General features: G+C 35.5%; 1 protein-coding gene and 1 long non-coding RNA gene across 6 annotated transcripts; both read right to left on the bottom strand.

The window, feature by feature from the left end:
- Nucleotides 1-217: 217 nt before the first annotated feature.
- Nucleotides 218-4,336, bottom strand: LOC145896017 (uncharacterized). Its single transcript, XR_014401640.1, has 3 exons — nt 4,198-4,336; nt 4,017-4,117; nt 218-2,642 (listed from the first exon to the last, which is right to left on the bottom strand). It is a non-coding gene; the product is annotated as an uncharacterized LOC145896017 (long non-coding RNA).
- On the bottom strand, nt 218-27,032 carry LOC145896012 (E3 ubiquitin-protein ligase XIAP-like). 5 transcript variants are annotated; one of them, XR_014401637.1, is made up of 24 exons: nt 26,890-27,032; nt 25,837-25,942; nt 24,808-25,403; nt 20,077-20,183; nt 14,230-14,285; nt 13,759-13,810; nt 13,168-13,698; nt 12,954-13,098; nt 12,296-12,472; nt 11,728-11,840; nt 10,987-11,033; nt 10,607-10,682; nt 9,924-9,970; nt 9,235-9,317; nt 8,907-9,092; nt 8,705-8,819; nt 8,100-8,253; nt 7,723-7,822; nt 6,857-7,028; nt 6,111-6,223; nt 5,923-6,047; nt 5,356-5,394; nt 2,588-5,224; nt 218-2,527 (listed from the first exon to the last, which is right to left on the bottom strand). XR_014401637.1 is itself a non-coding variant. In XM_082984801.1 (24 exons), the coding sequence occupies exons 4-23, from the start codon at nt 20,171-20,173 to the stop codon at nt 5,025-5,027; spliced, it is 2,628 nt and encodes an 875-aa protein (XP_082840927.1). In that variant the 5' UTR covers nt 20,174-20,183; nt 24,808-25,403; nt 25,837-25,942; nt 26,890-27,032; the 3' UTR covers nt 218-1,285; nt 4,991-5,024. The 5 variants fall into 5 exon arrangements, 3 of the variants coding, with proteins under 3 accessions (XP_082840927.1, XP_082840926.1, XP_082840928.1); XM_082984801.1 differs by having other exon boundaries at nt 218-1,285; nt 4,991-5,224; XM_082984800.1 differs by having other exon boundaries at nt 218-5,224.
- Between the last annotated feature and the right edge of the window lie 348 nt (nt 27,033-27,380).

Here is a 27,380-nt window from a genome sequence, read left to right as displayed (position 1 = left end):
GAAAAGACTTTTTTTCACTAATATCTAAGTCCTAAATTTCAACTTTATAAGTGAAGAGGTTCACTGGCATCGCAGCCATGCTGGATCAGTCATATTAACTAACAAGTCTATGCGCGATCTGTAAAATTAGGTTGCTGTGCAGTGGGTGATCCTGCCTTCTAATGTGATAGCATGTAACACTTCTGCGTTGTAAGTGACAATTGTATCAGAAAACTACTCCTACTACTCCTAACTGTATTTAAATCATATGTGCGAAGATTCATAACACACACACATGTCTAATGCAAAAAGTGACACTGTTACACATTTACACTATGTCCAATTTAGTACACAATAAAAATTCACATAAGTCATATAAACACAGTACATCAAAATAAAAATACATGAAAAAAAACTTTTGTTTAGGATTCAAAAAAATTCACAATATTTTAAACGCCATAAAATTACTTTCGACGCAATAAGATGGTCAATCAATGATATTGAGTGCAAAAAACTTAACCTGTGTGATTAGGAAAGCCAAAGCTAATATGCTACTCACGCTGAAGCAGGGTCAATGATAATATACACAATATTTATATTGCAGCGGCAACTTCTATTTTTGTCACACTAAACAATAAACAAAGAACAAGATATTAATGGTACACCTTGAACAGACCATTGCAAACAATATGAACAGAATGTTAAATATGTTCCTGAATTGAGCACAGAACAGCATTTTGTAAAGAATGCGTTTTTTCAGAAGAAGTAGTTTGGGTCCCAAAAAACAATAAAATCATGAAAAACAATGTTGGGTTCTGGTAAATCTTTAATTTTTCATATATTTTGGTTTGTTCCAGTTGAATGAACTTGCGTTTGTATGAATTCATAAAATAAAACTACATAATAATGTTTCAGGGCTCATAAGAAGGAAATCCAGACGGATGGCATGTAGTTAATTGTTCTCAGTCAATAGAGGACATTTCTCAATTAATTTCATTTATTTTCTTCATCAAACATTCTTGCTTTCAGATTATTTTTGTTATTGACAGCTACACTGTGGAAAAAGGTATGTGTTCACATGTTTTGCCTTTAGTGTCAATAAGGTGCAGCACAACCTGGGTAGTATGGTAAGCAGTAGTAGACATGGCATCAACCAGCAAATGTACAAACAAAATTAACAATTAAGCAACAAATTTACACATGGCAATAACTTGACCAGGACAACTAAATCAACCCAAAGACCAGATTCCATACTTGTTCGTTTGAGTCGAAAGAGAACATGGATATGTGGAACAATTGATGATTTCTATGAATCAAAACAACAAATGCTTGCATCAACACGGGGTTAAGAGTTTAAGTATCAACTCAAGTGCATTTGTTTGCATGTAGTAGATTCTCAACAAAATAAAAAAAATATTTATTATTAACTCAGTAAAAAAATGGGACCTGCATAGTTGCAAATTTATTACTGCAATGGGAATAACAGGTATGAAATTAAAAAGTGTGACTAACATATTCCTTAAAAAACATTTACCACTAAAAAGTGACAGTGCTACAAAAAAATGAGCTGGCAGGCAAGGTGCGGGGGAGAAAAAAAAGGAACCAACACAAAATGTGCATGCTAATTTGGTGTACAAACTTAAAATATAAAAAAATTGTTGAAATGCAAACAAATGCACTCGAACTGAACTTGAAAATCAACAACCACCAAATGTTGGCACAAGCATGCGACCAATCAGGCAAATGAACACAAACCAACCGATTTACAAGAAATAAACTTAACTTTCATCTAAACTGACCACCACTCACCATACCTCCGAAACTGATATTTCTGCATCTCTAATCTTCCTGTTGCTTGACTAATTATTACAACAAAGGTTTGCTCATTTGACTGCTTCCTTCTGTTATGACTAGTGACGCAAAAAACATAGACACAAACAACCACATGCTTAAATACCATTTCACAAAAAAGAAACAAAATATACATAGAAGCAATAGTCACCAACAGACAACATTATTTATTTTGCAACTGAAAAAATGGACATATTTTACACACACTAAAATGCAGAGCATAAAGTTGACAGCACAATATAGCAATTCTATTCTGTCTATTTAAACCATTAAAAATACTAATAGTTTGAACAGATGAACAGCGGCCACTTGCTGATTGTACCTGACTGCAAAATTTCTTCAGCTAAATGCCACAATATCAAGGAAATATCATTCGGTTGATGAATTGATTGTGTAAGTTTAGGGCTCTTAGCATACTGCAACTGAACAATACCTTCTTACCACCAACGCTCAGGCAAATAAAATGACATACCTTGCTGTAAGGGAAATCTGTTGCACGAACCACCTGAAAAAGTGTGTTTTGTGGTGAAGACTAACCGAACAATTTAAACAACTATTTGCAGACTGTAAAAACATAAGCTCCCCACCAACTGTAACAAACCCTTTTGCAAATACAAACTTACATCAGGTAGCTCTTACCAACATTCATACAAACTACAACACATATGCCAAGCTTCCTGCCTGTTGCAGAAATCACCTGAAAATATTGTTGGTTTTTGCAGTAGTTATATAATTACAGTAAATACAACAGACTTACCGAGCAAAATCTCACCAATACAACATCACTCGGCCATCAGCATGTTGATTGAGGTCTGCAAAAATCAATTAATTACACCAACACGAGATCTTTTCACTGTGACAAATAAATTTGTGTTTGAATGTATCGCCAATTTGAGCTTTAGGCAACTAATATATTCAATCCTGTTTACTTAATTCCCCATGAAACTTAAAAACCTTATGTTCATGTTACTTTTGTAAACTATAGGGTGCACAACTGTACCATTTCTCTTCTCTTAAATTTCCTAACACAGAAAGTGAATCTTTCTTCTTCGGTGCATTTTGTCTTTGTCTGCACAATTGAAACCAACTTCTGATCTAGTTACTGGGTATATCACTCCATTATCAACACCATGATATAAAAATAATGTATTTTAGCATATGCTAATGTTGTTTTCATAACTGAGCTTGAATAATTTGATTAACCTTTCTGGAACAAATGACAAAATTTTTGTTGGATGTCTGTAGGTATCGATTTTTCTACTGTCACTAATCTATACTTCATGTCCTCTGCTAATTTTTTCCATAAAACAACAACATAACTAAAACTTGCCTTTATTGCTCTAATGAAACAAATTTACTCAATTTGCCCTCCTAAGTTGTCTATTGTAGGCAACAATGTTGTTTCTTTCCTGAACAGATTCTCCACAAAATTTAAAAAGTTACATTTGGCTTCAACTTCCCCCAACATAACTTGTTGTTAAGTGCCACAAACTCTTTCAAAAACCTCTCTTAAAAAAAATACTTTTAAGCCGTAACAATGTTTTGATTTAACTTTGCAATGCGATCGATATCTTGAGTAATATAAGCACAAATGTTTTATTAATTCAGTAACTCCAGTACAACAAAGCAATGATAAAAGCATGAATCTGTAACCTTGGCTTTTAGGACTGAAACTCTGACCACATAAAGTAAAACACTAATCAGTTTGAATTGTAGTGACTGACAATAACTCTCTCTCATTGTGAAATGAACTGAAAAAAATTCCAGCTATTGTATTCATGTGCTTTTTAGGCTTGGACCAAAAAAATGATATGCTTATTTCTTTAATGCTTCATTGCATTGTTCTAATGCTATTTTAACCTTGTTTTTTTTGTTTTCTCTTAATTGCTAATCACAAATATCTAAAATTTCTTTAAAATGACATCTCTTCTCTTTGTTTGTCCGTCATCTGGTTCTCTCTGTAACATGGAGGACTTTCTGGCAACACTTATTATAGCAAAAACTAGACCTAATACTTCAACAAATCGAATATTTTCTTAAAACCATTGAAAATCCTGCCTAACTGTCTATACAATAAAAAGATTTGTTAGTTCTAGTGCTTATTTCTCAGTGTTATGGGAACCGTGGAAAACTTTACCTTATTTTTAGTTCCACAAAAGAATCTACTAAATCATGACCTTTATCACCTGGGTGTGGACAGAAGAGTTGTGTGCACTTGTAATTAGCTCAAGAACCGACCTTTGCACCAAAAATCCAATTGCTTTGTTCTGATCTGTGAACACAATTCCTGTACAAATATAAAAAAATATTATTTTAAAAAATATTTCTGGAGTAATGTTACATCACAACTAGGGTTATTTTACAAACCATTCACAATAGGTGACATCAAAATATCAACTTTGGGCATCTGTCACAGGGAGACAATGAGTGGGTGATTCTTCTAGGGTTCCAAATTTTTGGTACTAGATAACAAACAAAATTGTTACAAATGCAACAAAAAAGTCTGTCACAATCGAAATGGTGAAGATCCGTGTTGCATTTGAACACAATTGACAACAAATCAAAGTCATTTTCCCTCAAAAATACCTAAAGTCCTGACCACTGAGACTTACACAAACCATCCTGTACAACCACATCCAGTTTGCCATCATCAATTAACATTTACAGACATAACACATTCACCACAACATTTAATAACAACAGCACCTAAACAGAAGAACAGAATAAACTTGAATTGAATCATAGTAAAAAGCAATCATTCCACAAACCCACTATCTCCTCTGGTTCAAAAAACAAATATGAAATCACAGCTAAGGGTCATATTTAGCAGTCCTAGTGTGTGTTGCCATGTGTAGCAGAAAAACAAGGTAAGCAAATGGCAGATATGTAGTCAGGCAGGCATGTCACTGTTACCATACTGTGCAAAAACTGAGGTATCAAAAACAAAACACCTATACTTCGGCAAGAATCTGAACACATACCACAGTTTCCAATCTAGCATTGCCACAAAAGGATAAAAAATATGGTGTTTCATGAAAGCAAGAATAAGAATTAGAAAACAAAGAACAAACGAACACCATGTTTTTAAATGAAAATAAATTGTCAATTGGAAATCCCAAAACGTTGATGTTTTACAAGTTGCGTGCACAATTGTGTTTACCATAGAACCTTCCAATTTGTCCAAAAGTTCCCGCTTATGACATATAGGTGCGGATTGCTTCCTTGACTTTCTTCTTGCACATCGGACAACGGCGAACATCAGGTGAGCAATTTGAACAACAACACAAATGTCCGCATGGTACAAACACAATATCAGCCAAGCGATTGTGGCAAATCTTGCATTTTCTTTCATCTTGAAGTTCTTGTATGCGAGCTTGCATTGAAGTGCTTGTTTCTGTAAACATGCACCATGTAATGCAATTGCTAAATGTGTTTTTAGACAAAAAAAATTGTGCATGCAGCTAGCGAATCTAAGTGCTGATTCTCATGAACCTGACAACCAAAAAGTTTGGTGAACTGACTTACCTTCTTCCATTGACTGACTAGGAGCTGAAGACGGTCCAGCTGAAAAATCAAAAACCAATGCATCTTTGTGTACAAGCATGTTATGTAAAAAGTTCTTTGAATAATTTGTGTTTAGAAGATTTAAGTTAAAAGAGCATAGATTAGTGTTGTTAACTTAGCAAGTTAATCAACAATTTTGTTGACAAAAAACGCTCAGTAACCCAAAGCAAAAGATAACACAAAACCTGGCAAAAATGCAAGATGTCACAAGGACAATGCATACTTCACACTCATATATAACAAGGAAAACTAAACTTAGGAGGCCATTGCTTGTCATAAATACCAGTCATATTAGTCTGTGGGGTCACTGTGCCAGTATCACCTTCAAGGCTAAATCACATCAATTTATACCATATGTAAGTCATCTTAGGTGGGGTTACACCCCCCAAAAATATGGATCTTACCAACTTTTATAATAAAAACATTAAAAAAAATAAAAAAACACTAAATATTATTATTGAAAACATTTGACATACAGGATTAAAGAATTTTTCTACCAGACTCCCACAGGGATTCAATACAACATACCTGAAGATTGTGGCTCATCAGTTATGTCCTCATCACTATCCTCTGGTTGTTGTGAACTTTCCAAGTCAGTTAGGTCAGCCACCAAATCCTCAACGTTACTGTACATCCCAGAATCACGAACGCGACTGCAAATATATTTGTAAAATTTGTAACTTACTAAATTTCACTCAATTGTTATTTTAACTAACCGAGCAACAAGTCTACGAACAGCATTCCGCTCAAACCCAAGATCGTAAGCGACTTGGACCAAGTCTGATCTCATTGCTTCAATAATGCGTGCATCTTCTTGGCGTATTTCCTCCTGTTAGAAAAAATATGTTTTCGAAAACTTTGCATAAACCTTTCATCAATTCTTTGATATTCTACAATGTATGCTTTCTATGAAGATATTATAAAACAATAAATTTTCAAGTACCGTATTTTACGGACCACAAGGTGCAATTTAAATCCTTTTTTTTCCTCATAAATTGATCGTGCGTCTTATAAGCCGGTGCGCCTAATGTATGGATCAAGTAGTGCTTTATTGCCTAAACTCAAAACCAGTACCGATACTATTATTATATAAATAAACCACCGTCTTACACACATACTTCTTAAAATATGTTGCGTTCTATAGCCCGGTGCGCCTTATGTATGAACAAAAAACTAATCAAAGCAATTTATTGACAGTGCGCCTTATAATCGGGTGCGCTTTATGGTCCGTAAAATACGGTAAGAAGAAAATAAAATGTTCTACCTAAGAAGTTGCTCTGTTTGTCAAATGTTTCCGAAATGGCCACATTACTTTTTACTAATAAAAGACAGCAATCATTGATCAATTTTAGCAAAAGTTTTAGTAATTGTGTGGAATATTAGTACAGGAGTCACAAGTTTGCTTCCAAACAACCAATATAATTAAAAGTCACTTATTTTGTGCAACACTTTTGAGGCCAACCTGTGGGTCAATGATTTGTGGAGGGGGACTCCGTGCTCTCCCAAATTGGGGCCTTATTTCCCGAGGTGGTACGTCGTATTGTCCACCCATTATTGGTCTTGGCAGATTTGGAAACATTGACACCATCCGGTGGACAAAGTCTGGTCCTTTGCGTTGCAGCAAGAATTCACATCTGCAATGATAAAATCTGTTTTAGTCTGAAAAAAAAGTTCAGTGGTGAGAAGTGCTCTAATTAAATAAATACTCATTATTTATTTTGGAATGAGTCGAGTCCTCGGTAATCCGAGTCGTGATAATCTGAAAAACCCTGCTACCCAACACAAAACTTCAGTAAATTAATTCCTTTCCATGCATTGATCTTATTTTTTTATGATATTGTTAATCCAGATGCCTAACTTTCAATATTATTTGACAGAAGAAAGTGGTTATAAATCTAACTTTTCTGCAATTTGTCAAAAAAATGCAGAATATGTATTTCAGAAAAGTTGTAATTATTTACTAGGACTTGTGAGTTCAAACCTCCACCGGAGCAAGACTTTTGTGTTTCATTTTGACATGAGAGGTCGCTTTCGATCCAATTCTTCCTGCTCCAGATTGGAAAAGAGCAAAATCTTTGCCTTTCCAGATGAACAATGGCCCATATTAGATATATGAACCTTTTCCATTTGCAAAATATGGGGTACGCAGGAGTCAAAAGTCAAACTAGTTCTGACAAACATATTTTTGCAATTTTCACATTAACAATTTCCAATATTTGCGCTTATTTTTGAAAGTATTGTCTAAAAAATCAGAAATGTGCTTATTCCTAAGAAATGTGGCTAATGGTACCATGCACAATATTGATACAATATTGAGTATTTACTCACGTTGGGAACCACTTCGCATGTTCAGTCCAGGGTTCATCTTCACGATCCCAGTTTTGTAAACCTCCATTGCAATACCAGCATTTTACTCGATCTCGTTCACCTGTAACAAATTTGTAACCTAGTTTGAAACTTAAACAAATAGAAATTTAATACTAGTTTGCATGTTTATAATTTAAAAAACACACATAGTTTAATAATTTGCAATTGAAACGCTTTAAATCTGTATCGCAAAGCATAAAGCATTTATGAGTGGACTTATGTCTTTCAGTTTTTAGCAGCATAGAAGCTTTGGCATTTTTATTCAACCTATTTCGCTCTAGTTCGTTTACATCTAAATTGAAATACATTCTAACAAAATAAAGTTTGTTTTAGTCTACCCAAATAGAAGAAACCAGCCCTTGCAATCTGTCTCGGTGTTGCATTGACGTTATTAGCTGACCAACGTTGATCGAACGTTTCAAATCGTCCATTTTCATTTCTCATGTGGGGGTTGACAGGAAACTGACATCGGAACATATTTTCCAAATCCCTCTGCAATTAAATGATTTTTGACGCTTGATTATGAACATCACAAAACACAACTTCAAAAATGTTACTCTGCAATTAAAATAACCAGTCAAAATATAAAAGCAAGCATTAGGAGTGCAAACAAGACTCTAGACAACACAATGGGAATACTAGGTCAGTTAAAAAAGCTGATTATCTCAAGGTTCACAGGCTTCGCAGCCAAGGCATTGCAGCCGAGCTGGATCAGCCACTTTTCCCGACAAGTCGGAACGAGATCTGAAAAATCAAGGGCGATCCCGCCTTGCTATGCGTAAGCATGGCATTACTTCTGTGTTGTCTGATTATCTCAATGTTTGCTGACAAAACAGACGTAAGTTTACATTCTGGTAACTTTCAAAATGTTGTTGCAATGGCAAAACATTATGCTATAAAGTGTTGACAAGACAAGGAAATTTACATTATTGTCAAACTGAACCTGTTCATTTTCAGATGGATCAGGTGGTTCTTGGAAAACAATTTGTTGACGTGGAATAACAGCCTGTTCTTCTGGTGAGAGAGGAACATTTCTATCTTCTGCTCCTTGCACCAACCTAATATTGATAACATTTGTTTGATTTTCCAAAAAACACACAACCCAATAACCCGCAATTATTCAGTTTACAAGAGATGTATTTTACCTGCAGTGCGGAAAATGTCTCCTGTGTTCGTTGTTGACAACATCTCCATAATTCCAGTTTCTCAAAACTCCAGCACAAGAGAAACATTGAACTCGATCGAGGTTTCCAAGATAGAAGAAACCGGATCTTGCAAGATCGTTCGGACTCACTGTCGGTCTTTCTGACGGCCAGTGCTCGAAAGTTCGTCTGCAAGAATAATCCAAGGTAACAAAAAATCAACAGGAATAAATCAAATAAAGTTTATCAAGTTTTAGAGTCATTTAAATTTGAACAAGTCTTGAATAACTTCATGTGGAGATATTTTTATATACCAAGCAAAAGTACTCACATTCTTTCAGATTCTTTTCTTAAATCCAAGTTTTTGAGGAAATGCTCATGATAGGAGGAAGGGATGGTGGCAAATTCAACAATCTGCCCAAATTATCAAAAAACTAGTCAAACAAACTAAATTTCAACAATCCATAGTCAGAAAGTTCCATTTGCTGCGTATTAACAAGGAGACCCAAGAAAGTTACAAGTTCAAGCTCAACCTTACAAATTTAGACTTGGTTACTACCATTCCATCTATGTTTTGTGAAAAAACAGCTTACTACTTGATTTCTATTACTTTAGAAGGCCAATGAAGAGTTCCGTCATTACAGAAACTAAGAGATGGCATTACATGGATTAGTGATTTAATTTTGGATACGTTCTGCAGCAAAACCAGTGATACTTCAGGTTTATTAAAGTTTTATTAGTCTTATATTGAAAGAGAATGAAACAAAAATTTAAGTTGTCAATCAAGTAAAAAGTATATACTCAATGAATTAGGCACATACGATATAAAAGGCACCTTTTGGACACAGCTAGAAAAGACACATTCTACATTCTCCGCAAAGTTTACACAGTAGCTTTTACGTGCATCACAAAAACAAGAGAGAAAACTGGTTTAAAATTTATAGTTTTTTGTTGGCTTTTACAAATACGAGGTGGTTTTTACAAATAAATCATTGATGAATAGATAGTGTTTCTACTTACATTGAAAATTGAGGCAGATTGCCTTTGGGGACGAGCCGTTTGTGGAGCTGTACACATCACACAAAAAAGCATTAATGTTGAATGTTAAGTTTTTAAAGTACTGGTACTATCATAATAATAAAATACACACTACACAGTTAGTTGGGTGTATGTTAATTGGAGCACAACAACACAATTTATAAAATTAAAAATTGTGCATTACATTTTTAAGCAAGTAGTGGAAGAGCAAAACTAAGTCACTTGCCTTACAGTTGTCTTAAATATATTTCCCCTATAATTTGCCATTGTCAGTATCACTTATTGCAAATAGAAGATTACCATACATGGTTTTTAGAGATTTTTTGAAGTTTTAAAAATTTTAATTGTTTTACTAAACTGGGCTGTACATATAATGGAAGTCACGTTCATCACAAATGTAGATATAAGTTAGGTTACTTATAATATCTTCAAAACACCTCATAAAATGAATGTGATATTCATTATCGTAAAAAGGGGATTTCAAGTTAGTAGATCAATGCCACACTCTGTTAAAACACTTTTATAAAAAATACTTTGCTTTCTGCATTCCAAGCAACCTATAAACAAAGTTAATAAGAACTAAGTGATAGTTAGTGTGCACCTTCAAACGCCATGTATATTGCTTATCCCAGTTTAATAATACAACTAAAAATATTAAAACTTACTGGCAGATGAAAATTGGCTGGCTTGTGATGTATGACTAGCTTGCACTGGTGAGCTTGTAAGATTAGCAGCTCCAGTCTGTATACACAAAAAATCATGCAGAAGCACTACTACATCATGCAGCAAAATACACAACATTAAACAGACTATTGTAATGTTTTTAGAAAATTAGTGCATGGTTACATCATATAAATTTTTATGTTATTCTGTATTGCGGTATCTTTTCTGTTTTTGCACGCATTTGATACGGCTAACACACAACAAACTAAAAATCAAATTCCAAGTATATTTTGTAATTGCATGATGCATTCCAAACTTGCTTATGTTAACACAGTTTTGCACACTTTATTGTTGGAAGTGAACTGCAAGCATTAATACATACGTTGAAATGGGTTGAAGGGTTAAGAAACCTTGCAAGGCCTCCACCACCTAAAAAAACATAGCATTAAGGTATGAATTTCTTATGCTGGAAAATGCATTTAAATACACATTATTGTCACATACAGTTCCTAGAGCTCCAAAGGGAGTAAAAGACGATCAGCGCCAGCATCGTATTCTGGCGCTGATCGTCTTTTACTCCCTTTGGAGCTCTAGGAATTATATTGATTCGTAAAGACAGATCCGTCAGTCACCGACTTGCAAAGGCTGATTCCTGTAGTCAATTTTTTGACGTTTTTCTCTATTGTCACATGCAGTTTATAACTTGAATTTGTGTGTACATAAGACAGTGTTCCACAATCCTTTTTACGGACATCACACTTACAAACTCAAAATTCAGGTGCACTCTATGACATCACAATCGACTCAAATAAATGCAGACTTCATATGAAGTTTCAAATTTTTTTTTTAGAAAATTAAACTACTGCTATAAGAATAAGCAGAGTTTTATATTAAATACAACTTTATGTGATAAAAATGAATTTCTTCATAATATACATATTATATTGTTTTTCTTCACATAAACTGCATTTGTTACAGATTTCTGAGACTGCATTTGTAACAGGTCACAGGTGACTTGTATTAAATGCACAAGATAACCTGTGCCAAACTTTGAATTCAAGTCTTACTGCATTGTATCAGTAAACCAGGTGTAATTATTACCTATACATCTACTGATACTCACCAACTGGAACATTGCCAGAGTCCAGATTTTTCATGAACTTGCAGTCATTACGATGCCATCTGACCGATTTTACATCATCACCAGTCTGCCACTGTTCAACGCATAGACCACAACTATAGACATAATCAACAAAAACTTTAACTGAAAGCAAAATATAGTCTATAGTATATGTACCTTAATAACATGATAAACCTGTTATCTGTGTAGGTACTTATATCAATAATAATCATCTTTAAACTATATAATTGCTGCTAGCATTTTTTTTTGTAACACTTTGATTTTAGACACAACAAAAATCCATCCATATTAGAGCTTCTCAAACTTTTGTTCAGTAAAGACGAAATTTCTATCTATGCAAACCTATATTAACCCATTAATGTTGAATTATGGGGTTTTTGGAGCCCACAGTCACCAAAATCCCCATGAGTCAATATGTTCCGCAACCCCAAATGATGTCGCAAGACAACTTAGAGTTTGAGAAACCATGCTCTCATAATCTTGTATAAATCTAGTAAGAGTAATTCCATTTTGTATTTATATTCGAACAAACTACATGAAATCTACCTACCTAAAACACTTAACCCTGTCTTTATATCCAGTATAATAGAAACCAGAAGCAGCAAGTTGTCTGGGGTTCACCGGAATGTCGGTTGGATATTTGATGAACGTTGAAAGTCTGTAGGATTCACGGAAATGGTCACCAGGTGGAATGTAAACGCTCCTCTGGCCAGGCGGATCTCGTTGTCTGCAAAACATTTCTAGAATGTTTTTCTAATGAAATGCCAGTTTAAGCAGAACGTAATCAAGCCCATCTAAGAAATTATTATATAGGGGACGTGTTTAAGGTTTGGTATCTAAACGTTTTCATGAAATTTATTTAGAATCTACATTCCATGCAGAAGCTATGCCTGTATCATAGTTGGTAACAATCGCCAATGCATGGTGGAAAAACTACATTTCGTACTATAGTGTGGCAGTGGGTATCTAATTGCACAATGAAAGTCAAATTATAATCTAGCCAGCACAGACTAATGTTCAATCCATTCTGCAGGTTACAACACAAATTATGCAAAATAGATTAAAAGAGACAGAAAAATTTTTGCACCCCTGGTATAATGGGCAATATAATACTTTGGACCATGCAGTAATAAATAGATTTTAAACAACTTTGATGAAACAATCTTAAAATTTTCTCACTGTATATATTTTATGTAATAGACACTGACCTGTCATATACAACCCCATCTGTTACCAACGGACTTGTGTTGTAATTAGGCACACGTCTTTTAAAGAAGCTTCCACAGCTAACAGATTCTTTTAATGGAACTGTGTTGTTCCAAAGCCTTGAAATTGATGATTCGCCTCTGTAGCCTATGCCAAATATTTTAGAAATTGCGTTAGTAAAATTTAGATAAAAAACAAAACAATTAGCAAGCATACCTCCAATACTTTCCATCAAAATATCTTCAAAGATACCTTTTTTTTCTTGATAAAAGGTTGTGGTGTTTTTAGCCGACAAAGCCTGTAGTACATGCCAATTGCATGGCTTCAACATCTCCGCTATAACTGCGACAATATTGCCCAATCTTTCTCTGATTAAATAATATTTCATCCGATCAGTTTCGGCCAAAGATTGGAAGTTTATGATGTACAGAGCAGGCAATAATGAGTCGACCCCCTTGCCAATGCTTTCTTTATTTGGCAAAAAACTGTTAAATAGCCTCTCCATCTTCTTGTAATAGATTCTACATGTCTCTCTAAGACAGTAGAGGCCAATTTTTTTTGCTCTGCACATGCCATGACAAGCACATTGGTGCAGTTGAGAAATATGAAATATAAACTCATTAACATGTAATGACAGTCGTTGAAGTGACCATTGGCCATAGTTTTTCCTGCAAATGCTGCCATAAAATGAATGAAAACAGAATCCACATTCACTTGTTCCTCCTTCATTGTTACACGCCCCAAGATCTACACATAGTTAACATAAATATTTTGCAATGCAACAGAGTAATAAGTAAAATACTGTACATTTTGAATCTTCTTTTACTGGGGTTGTTTCTTGATGTACTGAATGCAGTGTCTATAGCACAATTGAATCATTTGTGATTTTTTAAAAATAGGTTAGCCATAAACATTTACTTAGCTTTAACAATATGATAAATAATGAAATATTGTGAAACAAATTTTGTAATTCCTCATTTTCCATTTGGCATTTATACTGGTTACACAAGCAGTAACAGTTTAGCTGCAATTTGTGCAAAAAATTTTGTAATGCAATTCCAAACAATAGAGAATACAAATTACAGTTTAATTTGCAAAACTGGATACGTGCAACTTACATTGAATGGCTACAAAAAATGGAAAAACTAACTAAAAAATTCTAAATACACTTACATTCATAGAGTAAATTTTACCAACATTTTCGTACAAAATTCACACAAAATCAATTTTAAATCTTGTTCTAACCATGTTTGCGTAGCACAATGTCTATCTACTTACATGACTAATATGACTTGCACTTTTCACTATGTCCAAATCACTTTTGCAAGAATTGTCTAAAACAAATAGGGGTTTCAAATTTAAATTGATTTAGAAACACAAATCACGAATTTAAATTTATTTATTTGTGTAAAATGTGTAGTAAACCAATAGCAGTGTTCAGGCAATGCAAAATTATTTTCGTTTTCTTTTCTGTACTCTGTGAAATAGCCTAAAAATTAAGAAGGGTCGGTTTAATATGAACAACTGCAGTTTCTACCGGCCACTCGTTACTATCCAATGGTATCTATCTGTACCAAGTTTTTATTGTTGGTTATGACAAAAATAAATTGAATATACTCCAGTGTACATACAGGTGTTGGGGCTATCAGATAATGACTAATATAGGAACTTCCACGAATCACGAAAAAAATGTTTTGCAACAAAAGGTCCATCTAAATTCTCCCACTAACCAAGTCAGGAGGACACTTTTTTTATTAGTGAAAGATATATTTCAAACACAATCCGAGAATAAATACTTTAAAAAATAAACTGCTAGTGGCTCTACAGTTCCAGAGGTTGGGGAACCCCCAAATCAAGTCACTGCAAAAGTCGGGGCAGGGCAGGCTGTGACATCACACAATAAATATGCCATTGTGATATCACAGACCAAACTGACACTCACTGACATACTTACTTCTGATGATAGGCAAAAGGTACAACAGCAATAAAATAGTTCTGCACTTAACAAATAAAACCTACTTCAGGGTTAGGGGTTTAGGGTTAAAATTAACAATAACTAACTTCCTAACCCTAAAAAAGATTTAGTTTCTGTTAAGTTTGTAATAAACCATGCTGCATAAGTGTTAAACTACAATGTTGTTATTTTGTTGCTGTTGTGCTACTGCTGTAACGGCATCAAATGCTCTTACGCGAGAACCGCTAATAGGACGGAACGGAGTGTGCTAACTTTACTGAAAGACGTCAATTTGACGATTTGAAATATGACTTGATTCAGGTAGGCTACATTAGTTAGGGCCCAGATTGGAAAAAATGTCCAAGAAAAATTTACCGATAATCCGCGCAATATTAATTAGCTAATGCATTAACATACGAAAAAACGTTGCAATCGTCCGCGCAATTAACGATCGCTGAAACAAAATCCTCCGCGCATAAAACAAACTTTCCAATCTGGGTTAGGGCTTCCCTAAAATATGCGAACCACGGCACACGCTAGGCTACATACTCACACTTTACATACTCAGGACAAATTACATTTCACCAATTAATTCCAAAAAGCACAAGCTTTAAATTTATATGCACCCACCTTTGAAGTTCAGCTTTGAATTATTCATTTTGCTGATTGTTTGAAGGTTTTACCCAATTCAAACGATTTGAATGTCGCGCATTAAACACTTCAGTGCGTTCTCCACGCTTCGGTGCATTTTGATTTTAGCAATGTTTTTTAAGGAAAATACTACTACACCGGGTCACAAAGTTTTATCCAAACTTCATCCACATATAAGTCTGTGTAAAACAGAAATCTATGCGAGTTTTAGTGATTAGGCGTAAACAGGGCCACCCCCTGTTAGTTTTGTTCATACATTTGAGTTGAAATACTACACGAAATCGTAACATTAATATTCGCACAGATTTCTATGTTACATAGGCTTATATGTGGATCAAGTTTTGAAAAAACTTTGTGACCCGGTGTAAAAGTATCCTCCCTTTTTTTAAAGTGAATGTGACGCAGAGAAATAAAACATATTAATAATTAAACAGAGGTGGTCATAACTTTAAAACATTTTTGGCGAAAAAAGTAGCTTGATATGGCGACTGGTTTCTGAGATACAACTGATCAAATTTAAGTTTTAAACCGTTGCGAACAAAATCGTGCGAAAGCGAGATTATTGTTACGTGACGTCATAGAAGGCGCTTTAGTCGTGCGAGTTTTGGCAGCAAGCCTTCTGCGTAGAAATGGAAAACATTGTAAAACTAGATTAGTATAGTTTTGCATTAAACAGGGGCACAAAAACTGAACAAGTGCAACAAACGGATTTTGATGTTAATTTGAGCTGCAGACAGATGGCCACTGTTTAAACCTATTAAGTCTTTTTTAGTTGCGTAATAATAAAACAGTTACTGGGACTGGGTGTTCTTGTTGTTACAGCATTTATGATCGTTAACGTGATGCATGAACTTTTAAAAACATGACGGAGACAAACCGTCAATTAAGCATTGTCGTTTTGTCCGCTCACAGCAAAAGATAGAAGAAGGTTAATTGAATTTTGAGGCTAACGACCGCCTAGAAAAACGATGAAATTAGCTGATTATGCAAAACAGTTATTCTGTCATTCTACCACTTTTTGTCTGGCAGTAGCGTTGCCTACGAGTTCGCGTCATAAATGATTTGATTAATTTGCCACAATCAACCACTAATGTATTTTTCGCAATATAGCTCGTAACTAGAAATGTTAGAAATGTTGGAATCATCAAATTAAAGTCAACACAAAGGTGAGGATAAAGTTATGACATCACACCCAAAATGACGCCATGTAATGTCATTGAGCAAAGAAACGTACCATCCCCGCTTTATCGAAGTACACAGAGTAATGTCGTTGCTGCTCTATACCCTTTGTTTTTCCGTTAATCAGGGACAAATAAGCCTTAGGTTTGTGACGTCACAGTGACATATTTTTCTATGAAAAAAAAACCTTGTCCTCTGATCTTTGAGGTAACGTAATTTATGGATTCTCCTATGTTTGAAACTATTCGATATCTGCAATATAAGGCGCCTTCTCCTATGTAAACAATGCATTTTTTGACGCTAGCCACTTGTGAGGCGTCAAATTCGCTGCAGCGAAAAAGTTTTACGATTTTTGGTCTCTGCTAATTTTCGAGCAGTTTTCTATATTTTTTAGCCGACGTAGAACCGAAAAACTTTGGATATATGTTTGTTGTAGATGTACCTTTAGTTTTATGCAAAGTTGCCATGACCGTGCTGTCACATGCACTTTAATCTTTTTTGTCTCGTTTGTTCATTGGTAGCTTTCGAAGATAAAATGACTCTTGTGTTTGTTGTAATAATGCTAATTACTTTGTCATTGTACTTGTGTTGTTCGCGATCTTAATTTGTTCTATTTTTTACTTTCCTGGATTTCTCTGTTTAGCTGCACGCATCGCTCAACTAACGATAACCAGAATGAAGAGATTTGGCTTGAAAAGAATGTCTTTGAATTATTTTGGAATTGTGCTTTTATTTGGCATTTTTCCTGTAATTTTTGCAAATGTTTATTACTTGTAGTTCGTAGAGGTTTGAGTTAAAAAAGTGTTTAGCAATTTTTTTCACTTCTGACGTTCTTGGTATCGAAGCACTGTGAAAAGTGGTGAATACTAGTGTAAGTGGTACTGATTGATGATCTTTTTTATCACATTCTTCTTCGTACATTACGATTTGTTATGTTTTTTTTTGTAAAAGTTTCTCTGATTGGCTTTTATTCTAAACGTTGGTTTCAAGTATTGATTCTAGTCTGGCATCCTGCATGCTATGTATATGCACTTGATCGTGGTGTTGCCAAAACGCTGGCGATAAGTGTCAAATTTCAGTGGTATATGAGTAGCGAACGAACTAAATTGTAGATATATAAAAGTGTGCTATGTGTATTTGTGCCTTTTGTGTAACTATGGTGTGTAAAAATAACGGAACTTTAATTTTCGCCTTATAGCCTTCCACTGATAATTTACCTATTTGAATTAACCAAGAATTATTTTTGATATTTCATTGTTTATCGATCTTCTGCAACCCACAAATTTCCGCTTTTATTTTAAACAATATATGTGCTGAATTTATTTTTCTTCCATGTCATTAGTTTTTCAATGGAACCGCGCATTCAACTAGTAACGGGAATTTAACCACCGATTACATCACGTTCTGTAAGGACGAACGCAGATATATAAGTCCTCAACCGCAGATGTGCAAATGATGGGTTTGCATGGTTTCTTGGGTATTGTTTTAACACGACTTTTGTAACCCAGTCCTTGTATTGTGAAACAAATGTCGATTAAACAGCACAAATCACTGTCTCTGGTACAAAAAAATTCATCAAAAGCGATGATAAATCTGAAAAAGCATTCTTCACCCGAAACGATTATCGTCCTCTTTGATTTTTAATCTTCTCATCGACTTTTGATCGTCATCTATCGACTATAATGCACGCTTCTCTTCTGGAATAGGCGCCAGGATTTGCTGCACTGCTGCTCATCCCATGTATTAGCCAGATATCGTTGCGAGCCAAGTTTGTTTGTGTTTCTGGATGTCATTGACAAAAAAAATGTATTGTTTTGGCAACTTGTGCCGGAAACTCGTCCAGGCCGTTCGCGGATTGCCTCAAAGTGAAACATTGTCATGATGGGAATTGTCGACCCGACGCTCGGTCTGTACGAAGTTAACTATGAGAATTAATAATATGGGCGACTCGACAATCCCAGTATTTTTTTCTATTACATAAACTCGATTGAAAAACCGCAATCGGAGAAAGGTTGTGTATTTTATCCACAAACTCCCGCCAATGCCTGACACATAGCTGCCAATTTGCTGGCAACAGCAAATTTTTGCCGTACAATGCAAAATGTGATTAAATATTAGGAAATGTTTCATTTTGTGAGATACTCCAAACCACTAGTACAACCATTGACACTTCACCTGTGAACACTGTTGTTTTTCCAAAGGTGTCGAAATATAATCCACCACACGATGGCACCAAAGAGTCATTACGAAAAACTAGTCAGACCGCCCACTCATGCAATTACAATTGAAAACTTGAGGCGGGATGAGCACACCTCGCTGAGTTTAGCGTGCTTGCTATTGACGCTAACCGGAACTTCGGAATATTTTTTCATATTTAGGGTTCAACGGCGGTATACGGGGGGTCCAAACACCAATGCGATGAAGTTTTTTTAATGTAATCACAAATAATTCGTTTAACATTTTCATCGGTTACTGCTTTTCACAAAAATGAACAAGCGGAACTTGGACATTGGTATAAGGTGCATTTGGTCATGTCCGAGCCCCAAAAAAACTAACTACTGTTGTTGATGTGGCAAAAATGGCCAGTCCCTAGCAAAGCTTTACATTCTTTGTATATAAATGAAGATATAGTATTTCTATGTCAGGCCGAAACAGCAATTATTAAGACACCTAGCTTTTTGATTTTATTCGAAAAATATATTTGGCCGAACAAGGCATCATCAGTTTCTGCAACTGCAAAGGTAATGATGTAAAACGTACAGTACCATATCTTTACCGATGTGATTCAGTTGCTTTTTACTGTTAAATTAACTTCGTTGTTGGATATCGTTTATATTCAAGTTAAAGTCAGCCACCAGAGGCGGCATTAATAACCACCAGGTGCCGATAAAGTGGCCACATCTTTGCACCACTATAAAGGCAATATATGCCTCTGACGTCTTGTATCCAAATAATGGTAACTGTTTCACAAAAAGGCTTTTTTGTGTTTACCAGATAATTATCATTTTTAGAAAAAATGTCTTAAAAGTCTGCCAATTTAAAGACTCTCTATTTTTTTATTTTTGTGAAATTTTTTTTAAATTGGTACAAAAGTTTTTAGTGGTTTGTTTCGTTGAAGATCTTAAACGCCTTGTATCTTAACCCAACGTGTTCAGGTATGTTTGTTGGAAATAGAATTCTTTCTGAATTTCTATAACAAACTTCTACAGCCCAAATAAACAAAAAAAATGTGTTTTGCGTTTGTCGTTTGAGTGTCCTTTTGTCATATTTTGGTGGTAGTTCTTTCTCTTATTTCTCAAACCCTTTGTCTCGTGAGAGAGCTATGGGTTATTACCGCTTACCTTTGATTTGATTTGCTTCCATGACAACTGAGCTGAATGGATGTCCTTGAGAGGACTTATCCGCTCTGTGTGGGTCCGGACTTGTGTCGTAACTCATTGTGCGATTTCTATGTGCACACAGGGAAAGTATTAGGAATTTTAGGAATGTATTGTTCATGGCTTTATGCTGAGGATTATTGGTCAACGTTTTCTAACCAGGATACTATTTCTAAGTTAGAGAGGTACAGGGAACTTTTCTCCATACTTACAATTATTATCGGATCGGCGAACAAACATTTATTATGGAATTAAATCCTATGTTTTGGATTTGTAGGGTTGCGCTATACTTTTCCGGTTTTCTATTAAAGTTTAAGTTCATTTTCGTTAGGGATGTGCCCGACCGAATCCGAATATCGACACCGAATCCGAATATCGACATCGCATGTGAATATCGACACCGAATTCGAATATCGACACCGAATCTGAATATCGACAACGAATCCTACATTTATTGTGTTTTGCTCAAATTTAAGCAAGGATATTTCGCGCATTGTCGTTGGGAATTTGTACACGGAAATAGAATTATACGAAGGAAAGACTGGCTAATTTACGTATAAATAACAACATTTGAATAAAACTATGTTGCTATAGCGAAAATATAAATGGTGTGTGTGATTTTTTTACGACCAATATGTTAAGTTATGACGTCAATTAATAATTCGAATCTTCTCTGTTTTGGGACATCCCCGGTAAAAACGCCTTTGGACAGTTACGGAAAATTTTCAAAACTTGTAACGCTATATGTTGTTGGTTCGGCGGTATGAGCGTTACAGAATATTTCTGTGATCTCCAAGCTTCTGCTAGCAAATAAAGATTGTGAGCCGCTTGATCAGGATTTTAACGTACGTGACTTTATTGTTGAACCAGCAGGTTGCTTTGCTGCTCATTAAGTTATTTTGTTGGAAAATAACGCGATTTATTGTATATATTAAGCAGTTTTCAAATAGAACATCTTCTTGTCCAACTAACAATGTGCATTACATATCGTGGTTGTACAAAGAATGACGCCTCATATTGCTGATATATCATTTACTCTTTAAGTTGGTTCTACTGCGATCGTTGATTGGTCGTGCGGAGACCAGTTAAATATTCAGGAACATCTGACGTAGGAGTATCTGGTATCTATATCTCAAAAGGTACTGGGCGCGCTTAAACAAAAGCTTTTTAAAAACACAACATGACCAAACCTATTGTATTTGCTCCTTTGAAGAAAACTGTTTGAAGTTTAAATGTCGTGAAAACCTTTTAGGGATGGGAGACTTCCACCTTGTTACTTCCTTAACACATTCTTAAGCAAATGACGCCATACATATGTCAATATTTTGTCATAAACTACAAACACACTCCTTTCACTTTGGCAAAAACATTTGGCCGACTGACGACTGAGTCAAGTTAAACACCTATCACTATCAGTGGATACATTATATAGATGGGGGCCAAAGGTCAATTTTCAAGTCATTGTTTTTTTGTTCAACGTTTCTACAACTGGCTACAGGACTATATTGATAACAATTCACAGAAGGTCGACCGGTTAATCTAACAAGCACACGCATACCACACATACATCCGTTTGTACAACTCCCAGATATGAGCTTATGTTTAACAGCAGTACACTGAACCAGGCAGTGATATATAGCTAAAATGCCGCTTACGCCACAACATATGTTTCATAGTTCGAAACAAGACTGACGTCACAATCAATTCTATATACTTGCTTACTTGTAAAACACGTTGCCAAGCACTAAATATCACTGTACGTTGGTTAAGAAACGCAACGTTCCAAAAAGAGCATGACGTAATGTTCCTCAAACCAAATGCTTCGGCCAGTTTTCATTGTTTATAAACGGTTACACCCATCACCACAAATGGTCCACAACAAGTCACATGATATATTTGTTTACTTTGCTGTCCACGGAAGGTTATTATATAGGGTCATGTCATAAGACACACACAGCACCAAATTTGGGAACAGTGTGGGCGTTAATCTCGCAGCCAATTTCGGAAAAAAAACATGGGAAACTATTTCAAGAATAGCATGATGTCATAATAACATAATAGAAAGTTTCGGGACGCTTAACATACAACTGTCATCTCTACTTTGCAGGAGAGCTAGTTCGTTATCTAAAAGATATTGTTGTCGTGTTATTTTGGATTACGTCAACAACTAACTAAACTTCAAACTTGAACTTTGATCGACGAAAATAAAAGAGGAAATTATTGTTTTCGTTTTATTGTACCAAAGTTTTGTTAGGACAACCAAAATACAGCAGTTTACATACCCAAGTGAAGACTTAATATAGCAACGGACTATCCAAGGATATAATATAGAACTCGTATTAAAACAAATTATTGGGATAATTGCAAAGAATTGGTATTTATAATAAAGGGGAAAAATCGATAGAAAGACATTGGGTTTGCTACGTCAGAAAAAGTTCTCGTGCAACTGTTTTTTACAAGTACATGTAGTCGAGTGCTGGATACCAGTTGTTGTTACTTGTAATACAACATTCTTTGCGAAGGGTGGTGCAAACACTCCTTGAAACCACAGTGTTGTCAGCCTGTTGTTTCTGCTATTTGCAAACTTGCATTTTCGTGAGTCTGCGTCAGACAATATCGACGCAGCAACCAAACATGCAGCAACCAAAGACTCAGCGGGCGGCGATTTTTGGATTTATTTTGAATTTTATCTGCTTCTATAATACAATATTTCCTTAACTAGCTCTTTTCCTTTCAAACCAAATCATAACATCGTTTCATGTCCAAGTGCATCAGCTTGTTCTGGTCAAGCTGGAACGGATGTGTTGTCAACAACGAAGCAGACTTTCGACCGAAACGACCTTCAGCTCGCGCATGGTCGAACTCTTGCCCACGGGCCTGACCGTCAAAAGTTCACAAGATTTAGAGCGTCTCTTCAATCCATGCACAACTTTGACGCAATTTCAATGCACGTTTTTGGCTTTTCGGTTGCATTGTAACGTCAACACTCTTTGTCCACTGTATGGTTTCATGGACAATTGGTTCGCATGTCAAATGTTTGATAAATTTTGGCCACTAAGTCAGAAACCTTGTTCACTTCTGCTTCAGAAACTTGAAGGTTGGAAAGACTTAGAACAAAAGGTAAAAATGACCCTTTTACCACTGAACAAGAAAATTGAAGTAATTCGTTTCAGCGAAGGTCATGTATATTTCATGTTCAGAGAGAGTTGACGTTTTAGACAGCCAGACGAGCCAAGTCTGCTGGTCACGTACCTTCTTTGACACCGCTTGGGAAATAACCTTCATCTTTCCCAAATGTCAAGTGCAGACAGCACTTGATGTTCTCCACACAGGAATCACTTCAGCTGTTCCGTGTTAAACAAGGGCTCGTTTTGATGCTAAAACAATACTGCCCTTATTTCCACTTCGGTAACAACCTTACATGCTTATTTTCGTTGGTTTGTGTCATTAAGCTTTCTTTTTGTGCTTGCACAACCATTGTACAAAACAACTTAGCAAACAGCTCTGTTTTTCTTGCCATGGACTGTTTTGCTGACGTCACAATGACCGCAATGACGTAAAGGCGACCGCAATGACGTGAGACGATTTAACATTAGACTAAGAAAAAGATTACTTGCGTATTAACCCTACCAGCAGCACTTTCCAAAAAGTTAAACTACACTTGGGCCATTACAACCAATCAACAGGTGATGAAAACGTTCGGAGATGTCAATTTCACTTGTTGTTCCATTAAATGCCATTAAGACAACGTTCATTTATTTAGGTTTTATAGATGTTTATTGAAAACTTTTCTTTGATGTGTTTCTTAAAGGAACCGGGGAACAGGAAGATAATCTTTTCGAAACCACCGCAAAAAACGCCTCGCTGCATTACAATGAAATGAAATATGTTCATTTATAAAGTCACAAATCAAATTATCATTAATTTCGCGTTGTTTCTTTCATAATTTTTATTTAATTGTGTTTTTGGAAACGTTCTTAGCCTTAACGGTTGTATGGCGTGATGTTTCAACCTGAAAACCAACAAATTTTCTGGAAAAAGTAATTTAATGCTTGTCAATTTGTGGTGGGCGCTAATATACCCAGTAGGGAATTCACCACTGAAAAGCACCTTGAATTTTGTACATCAGAACAGTCCTGCTTAAAATGTACAAGGAAAATCTCGTTCAGTATTGGACTAACATTAAACATCAAACAAATACCCGTACTTTGGATGAATCGGATTAAAATCAAACATTTTTGACATTGGCACATCATTGTGAGAGAAATTGACATAGATACAACGTTAATTAAATTTTTTTTCAGTTTGAAAAGTATTGATTTTTTTATTCGACCACAATAAAACCACAAAGCACACGTAAGTTGGCGAATGCGTGTGCCAACGTCCTTTACAAAAGTAAATAATACTTTTCCAAACCGTTAAAACTTCTTTATATGGAAATGTTGGTGTTTAATTCGTGTATTACAAATCCTTACCGAACAAAAATAGCCTAAACAATCCATTATCACAGTTATCCACGGTTTTTGTTAATCTGTACGTGTAGCCTACATCTTTCCACTTCAACCAATTTTTCAAGCAATGTTGGACTGCGGCGTTAAAACTGTACCAAGCTTACACAACGTCGTTTTTAACTTTATGCTTGGACAATATACACGCCCATGACAATACAAAAACAACTTAAAAAGGAAAATTTACCTGTGTCAAATAGGAAGCCTTCTAAACGATTGTAGCATGAACAGAAACCGTTGTACCATACCCTGCTGGGAAAAGCAAAGACTGTCAGCTCGATCTATCGATTTTTCAAGGAAAAACGTTTTTTCCCTTTTTTATCGATGTGTTACGTCATATATATATTGCATTTATGTGTGTTGAGTTTTAAAACGAAGAAATTGATCCGTGAATAAATTTTTTTGGGTGAGAAAAATTTTGTTACATGCCATTAAACATAGTTTTGAACATGGTTACTTTTTCAAAATTTTTTTTTTTTGTTTACTAAACTACTCCGCTGCAAATTTATAGGTGGTTTTAACCTGGGTTTCAAACAACCATTTTTTTTCTCAATTTTTATAAATTCGCAAAATGCTGATTTTGTCGCTTTAGGTAGAGGTTATGCTGCTTTTTCATTTTCTAAGTTTTGTTTAAATGACGTCCAAGTGCTGCAGAACAAATACGAAATAACAACAAAAACATATTTTGCAACAAAAGCAGTAAAAGCGGTGTCTTGTTCGTGTTGTGAAAGATCCTGGTGTTGAAATTGGACTCTCTGTCTGTCCTTTTCATAGACGAAACACCTAAAAACGTACGCGAAATTTAAAGCAAATATTCTTGTGCTTGATGACAATCCTGCTCTTGTTAAAGGCGACTACTTTCTATATACACAGTAAGCAGCAGCTGCTCTTATTTCACCAAGGGTTACGAAAATTAAATTTCGGTTACTGGATCAATACAGGATAGCTCGGTGAAGTTGACCGACAAGTAACCTGTGGTACGAAATGTTCGGTGCACAGAGAATATGAATCTTAGTATATTCTTTATGATCTCCAAATATTTATCAAACCAAGTACAAAGTGTAAATAAGCTTTGGGTCGTCAGCATGTGACAATATTGCGACATGATTGCGACACGACATGACAGTTTAGTAATATTTTTACGCACCACGCCCATTTAAACCAGCACAAATAACAAAAAATCACTATTGGATTGCCACTATGTAGCTGTACGTACTTAGACTAAGTTCCACAGCCAGAGATTGGTTGTCAGTAGCATCTGTTCAAATTCCTGTGGTGATTAATGTGTTCGGTGTGTTCGTACTCCAAGAAGAATACCTAGGCTTGAAATAAAGCGACCAAGAAAGGTTACATATAACATGGGTCAGCAACCTTTGTCTGGTCGCAGACCAAAGCCAAATAAACCAGCTTGTGACGACATAAACACATTTTACAGACAGGAAAATTGGGAGGGGGTGTGTCCGCATAGGGCGGGGCATATTGCGATAGTGTGGCGCAATCTTGCTGTGTAGCCAATGACAGCAGGCGTCGCCTAAGCTGTTACCAAATATGGTTGAAAACACAGCAATCAATTTTTTTGTGGATCGCATGTTAAACTCCCACATACATTCGGGAAAACAATCTATAAAATCGTGTACTCACAGGTTTAACAAACCAAACAAGACCTACTTACAACCAAAAGTGTGAAGCAATGTATTTTTGCACGACTAACTTGCTGCTGCAAAGGCTAAAAACAAATGACGTCATGATCTATCCCACCCGGTGTTTCCCCTTTTTATTTCCCGTCGACTTATGCGCTGAGAGCGTAAACAGAGCATGTGACCTTCCTAATGTTGTTTGACATTATATGCCTTGAGGTAAAAGTCGTTTAAAACCACGTACTGCTCTTTAGTTCCGGGATTGAAATCTCATAATTTCTTTAATGCCTTGCCACGAAACATGGCAAACTTTGTTTAATAAATGAGAAAAAGTACCAGAGGAGTGGTGATTTGACAGTACACGAAATCACGCAAGCAGACAAAATACACGATGCGACGTCACAACAGCGAATACAGCACATACGATAACAAGTGTTAAAATGAACAAGTGAAACATTTTGCCCTGCAGCACTTGGCAAAAAGTCGACTATCGATAATCTGTGGTGTCCTGGTTGCAACTAACGTGCAAGCGAAATAAACTAAGATATCGTATACAGTACCAAAACCAGCTACAAAATGTTACTCTTTCATTTTTCGAAGCATTGCATATTGAACTGATAAAAGTAACTTACCTCAAAGAAACGCCAAAGTTTCTTCTTTTTATTTTCCACCTCGCAAATGTGGTTGTTGTCGTATGTTCTTTGCAAAGATTTGAAACGTTTGCAATTAGTATTTGCAAAACCAGCAATATCCAGGCACATTTATTTCAAAACAAAACACTGCAAAAACAATAACAAGAACAATTGCAGCAATATTTACAAAGCGCCGTGGTGCAATGGTGCTTGCGCGTTGCGCAACAATTCGAAGTGTGGGGACATTTCGTGCAGCTCAGCTAACGTTTATTTTCAGCAGGTTGATCCCCATGTTTGTCAAGAGGAGTGCTTAAACAAGTATGTGTATTTTTTTTAGTTTTAGGTCATGTAGTTATATTCAGTGGTCTAGGATTTTCGAGCTTTTTAAGAAAGTGTCTTGCACATTGAGTAATGAAACTGATTCGTATTGACAAATGTTAACTTGTCGAATTTAAACAACTTTCTAATTGGGAGTAATTATCAGTGTGTTA

Source organism: Ascidia mentula, chromosome 3, assembly GCF_947561715.1.
Source record: "Ascidia mentula chromosome 3, kaAscMent1.1, whole genome shotgun sequence".
NCBI classification, from domain to species: Eukaryota; Metazoa; Chordata; class Ascidiacea; order Phlebobranchia; family Ascidiidae; genus Ascidia; species Ascidia mentula.
The sequence above is the reverse complement of the archived record's forward strand: the minus strand, read 5'-3'. Positions and strand labels throughout refer to the sequence as shown.

Excerpts from the sequence above, each read along its gene's own strand:
- LOC145896012 (XM_082984800.1), bottom strand. The coding sequence starts at position 20,173 with ATGAGTTACGACACAAGTCCGGACCCACACAGAGCGGATAAGTCCTCT. Across the intron at positions 13,099-13,167 it reads TTTGATGGAAAGTATTGGAG|GCTACAGAGGCGAATCATCA; the intron begins GTATGCTTGCTA and ends TATTTGGCATAG. Across the intron at positions 6,224-6,856 it reads CACAAATCATTGACCCACAG|GAGGAAATACGCCAAGAAGA; the intron begins GTTGGCCTCAAA and ends TTTTTCTAACAG.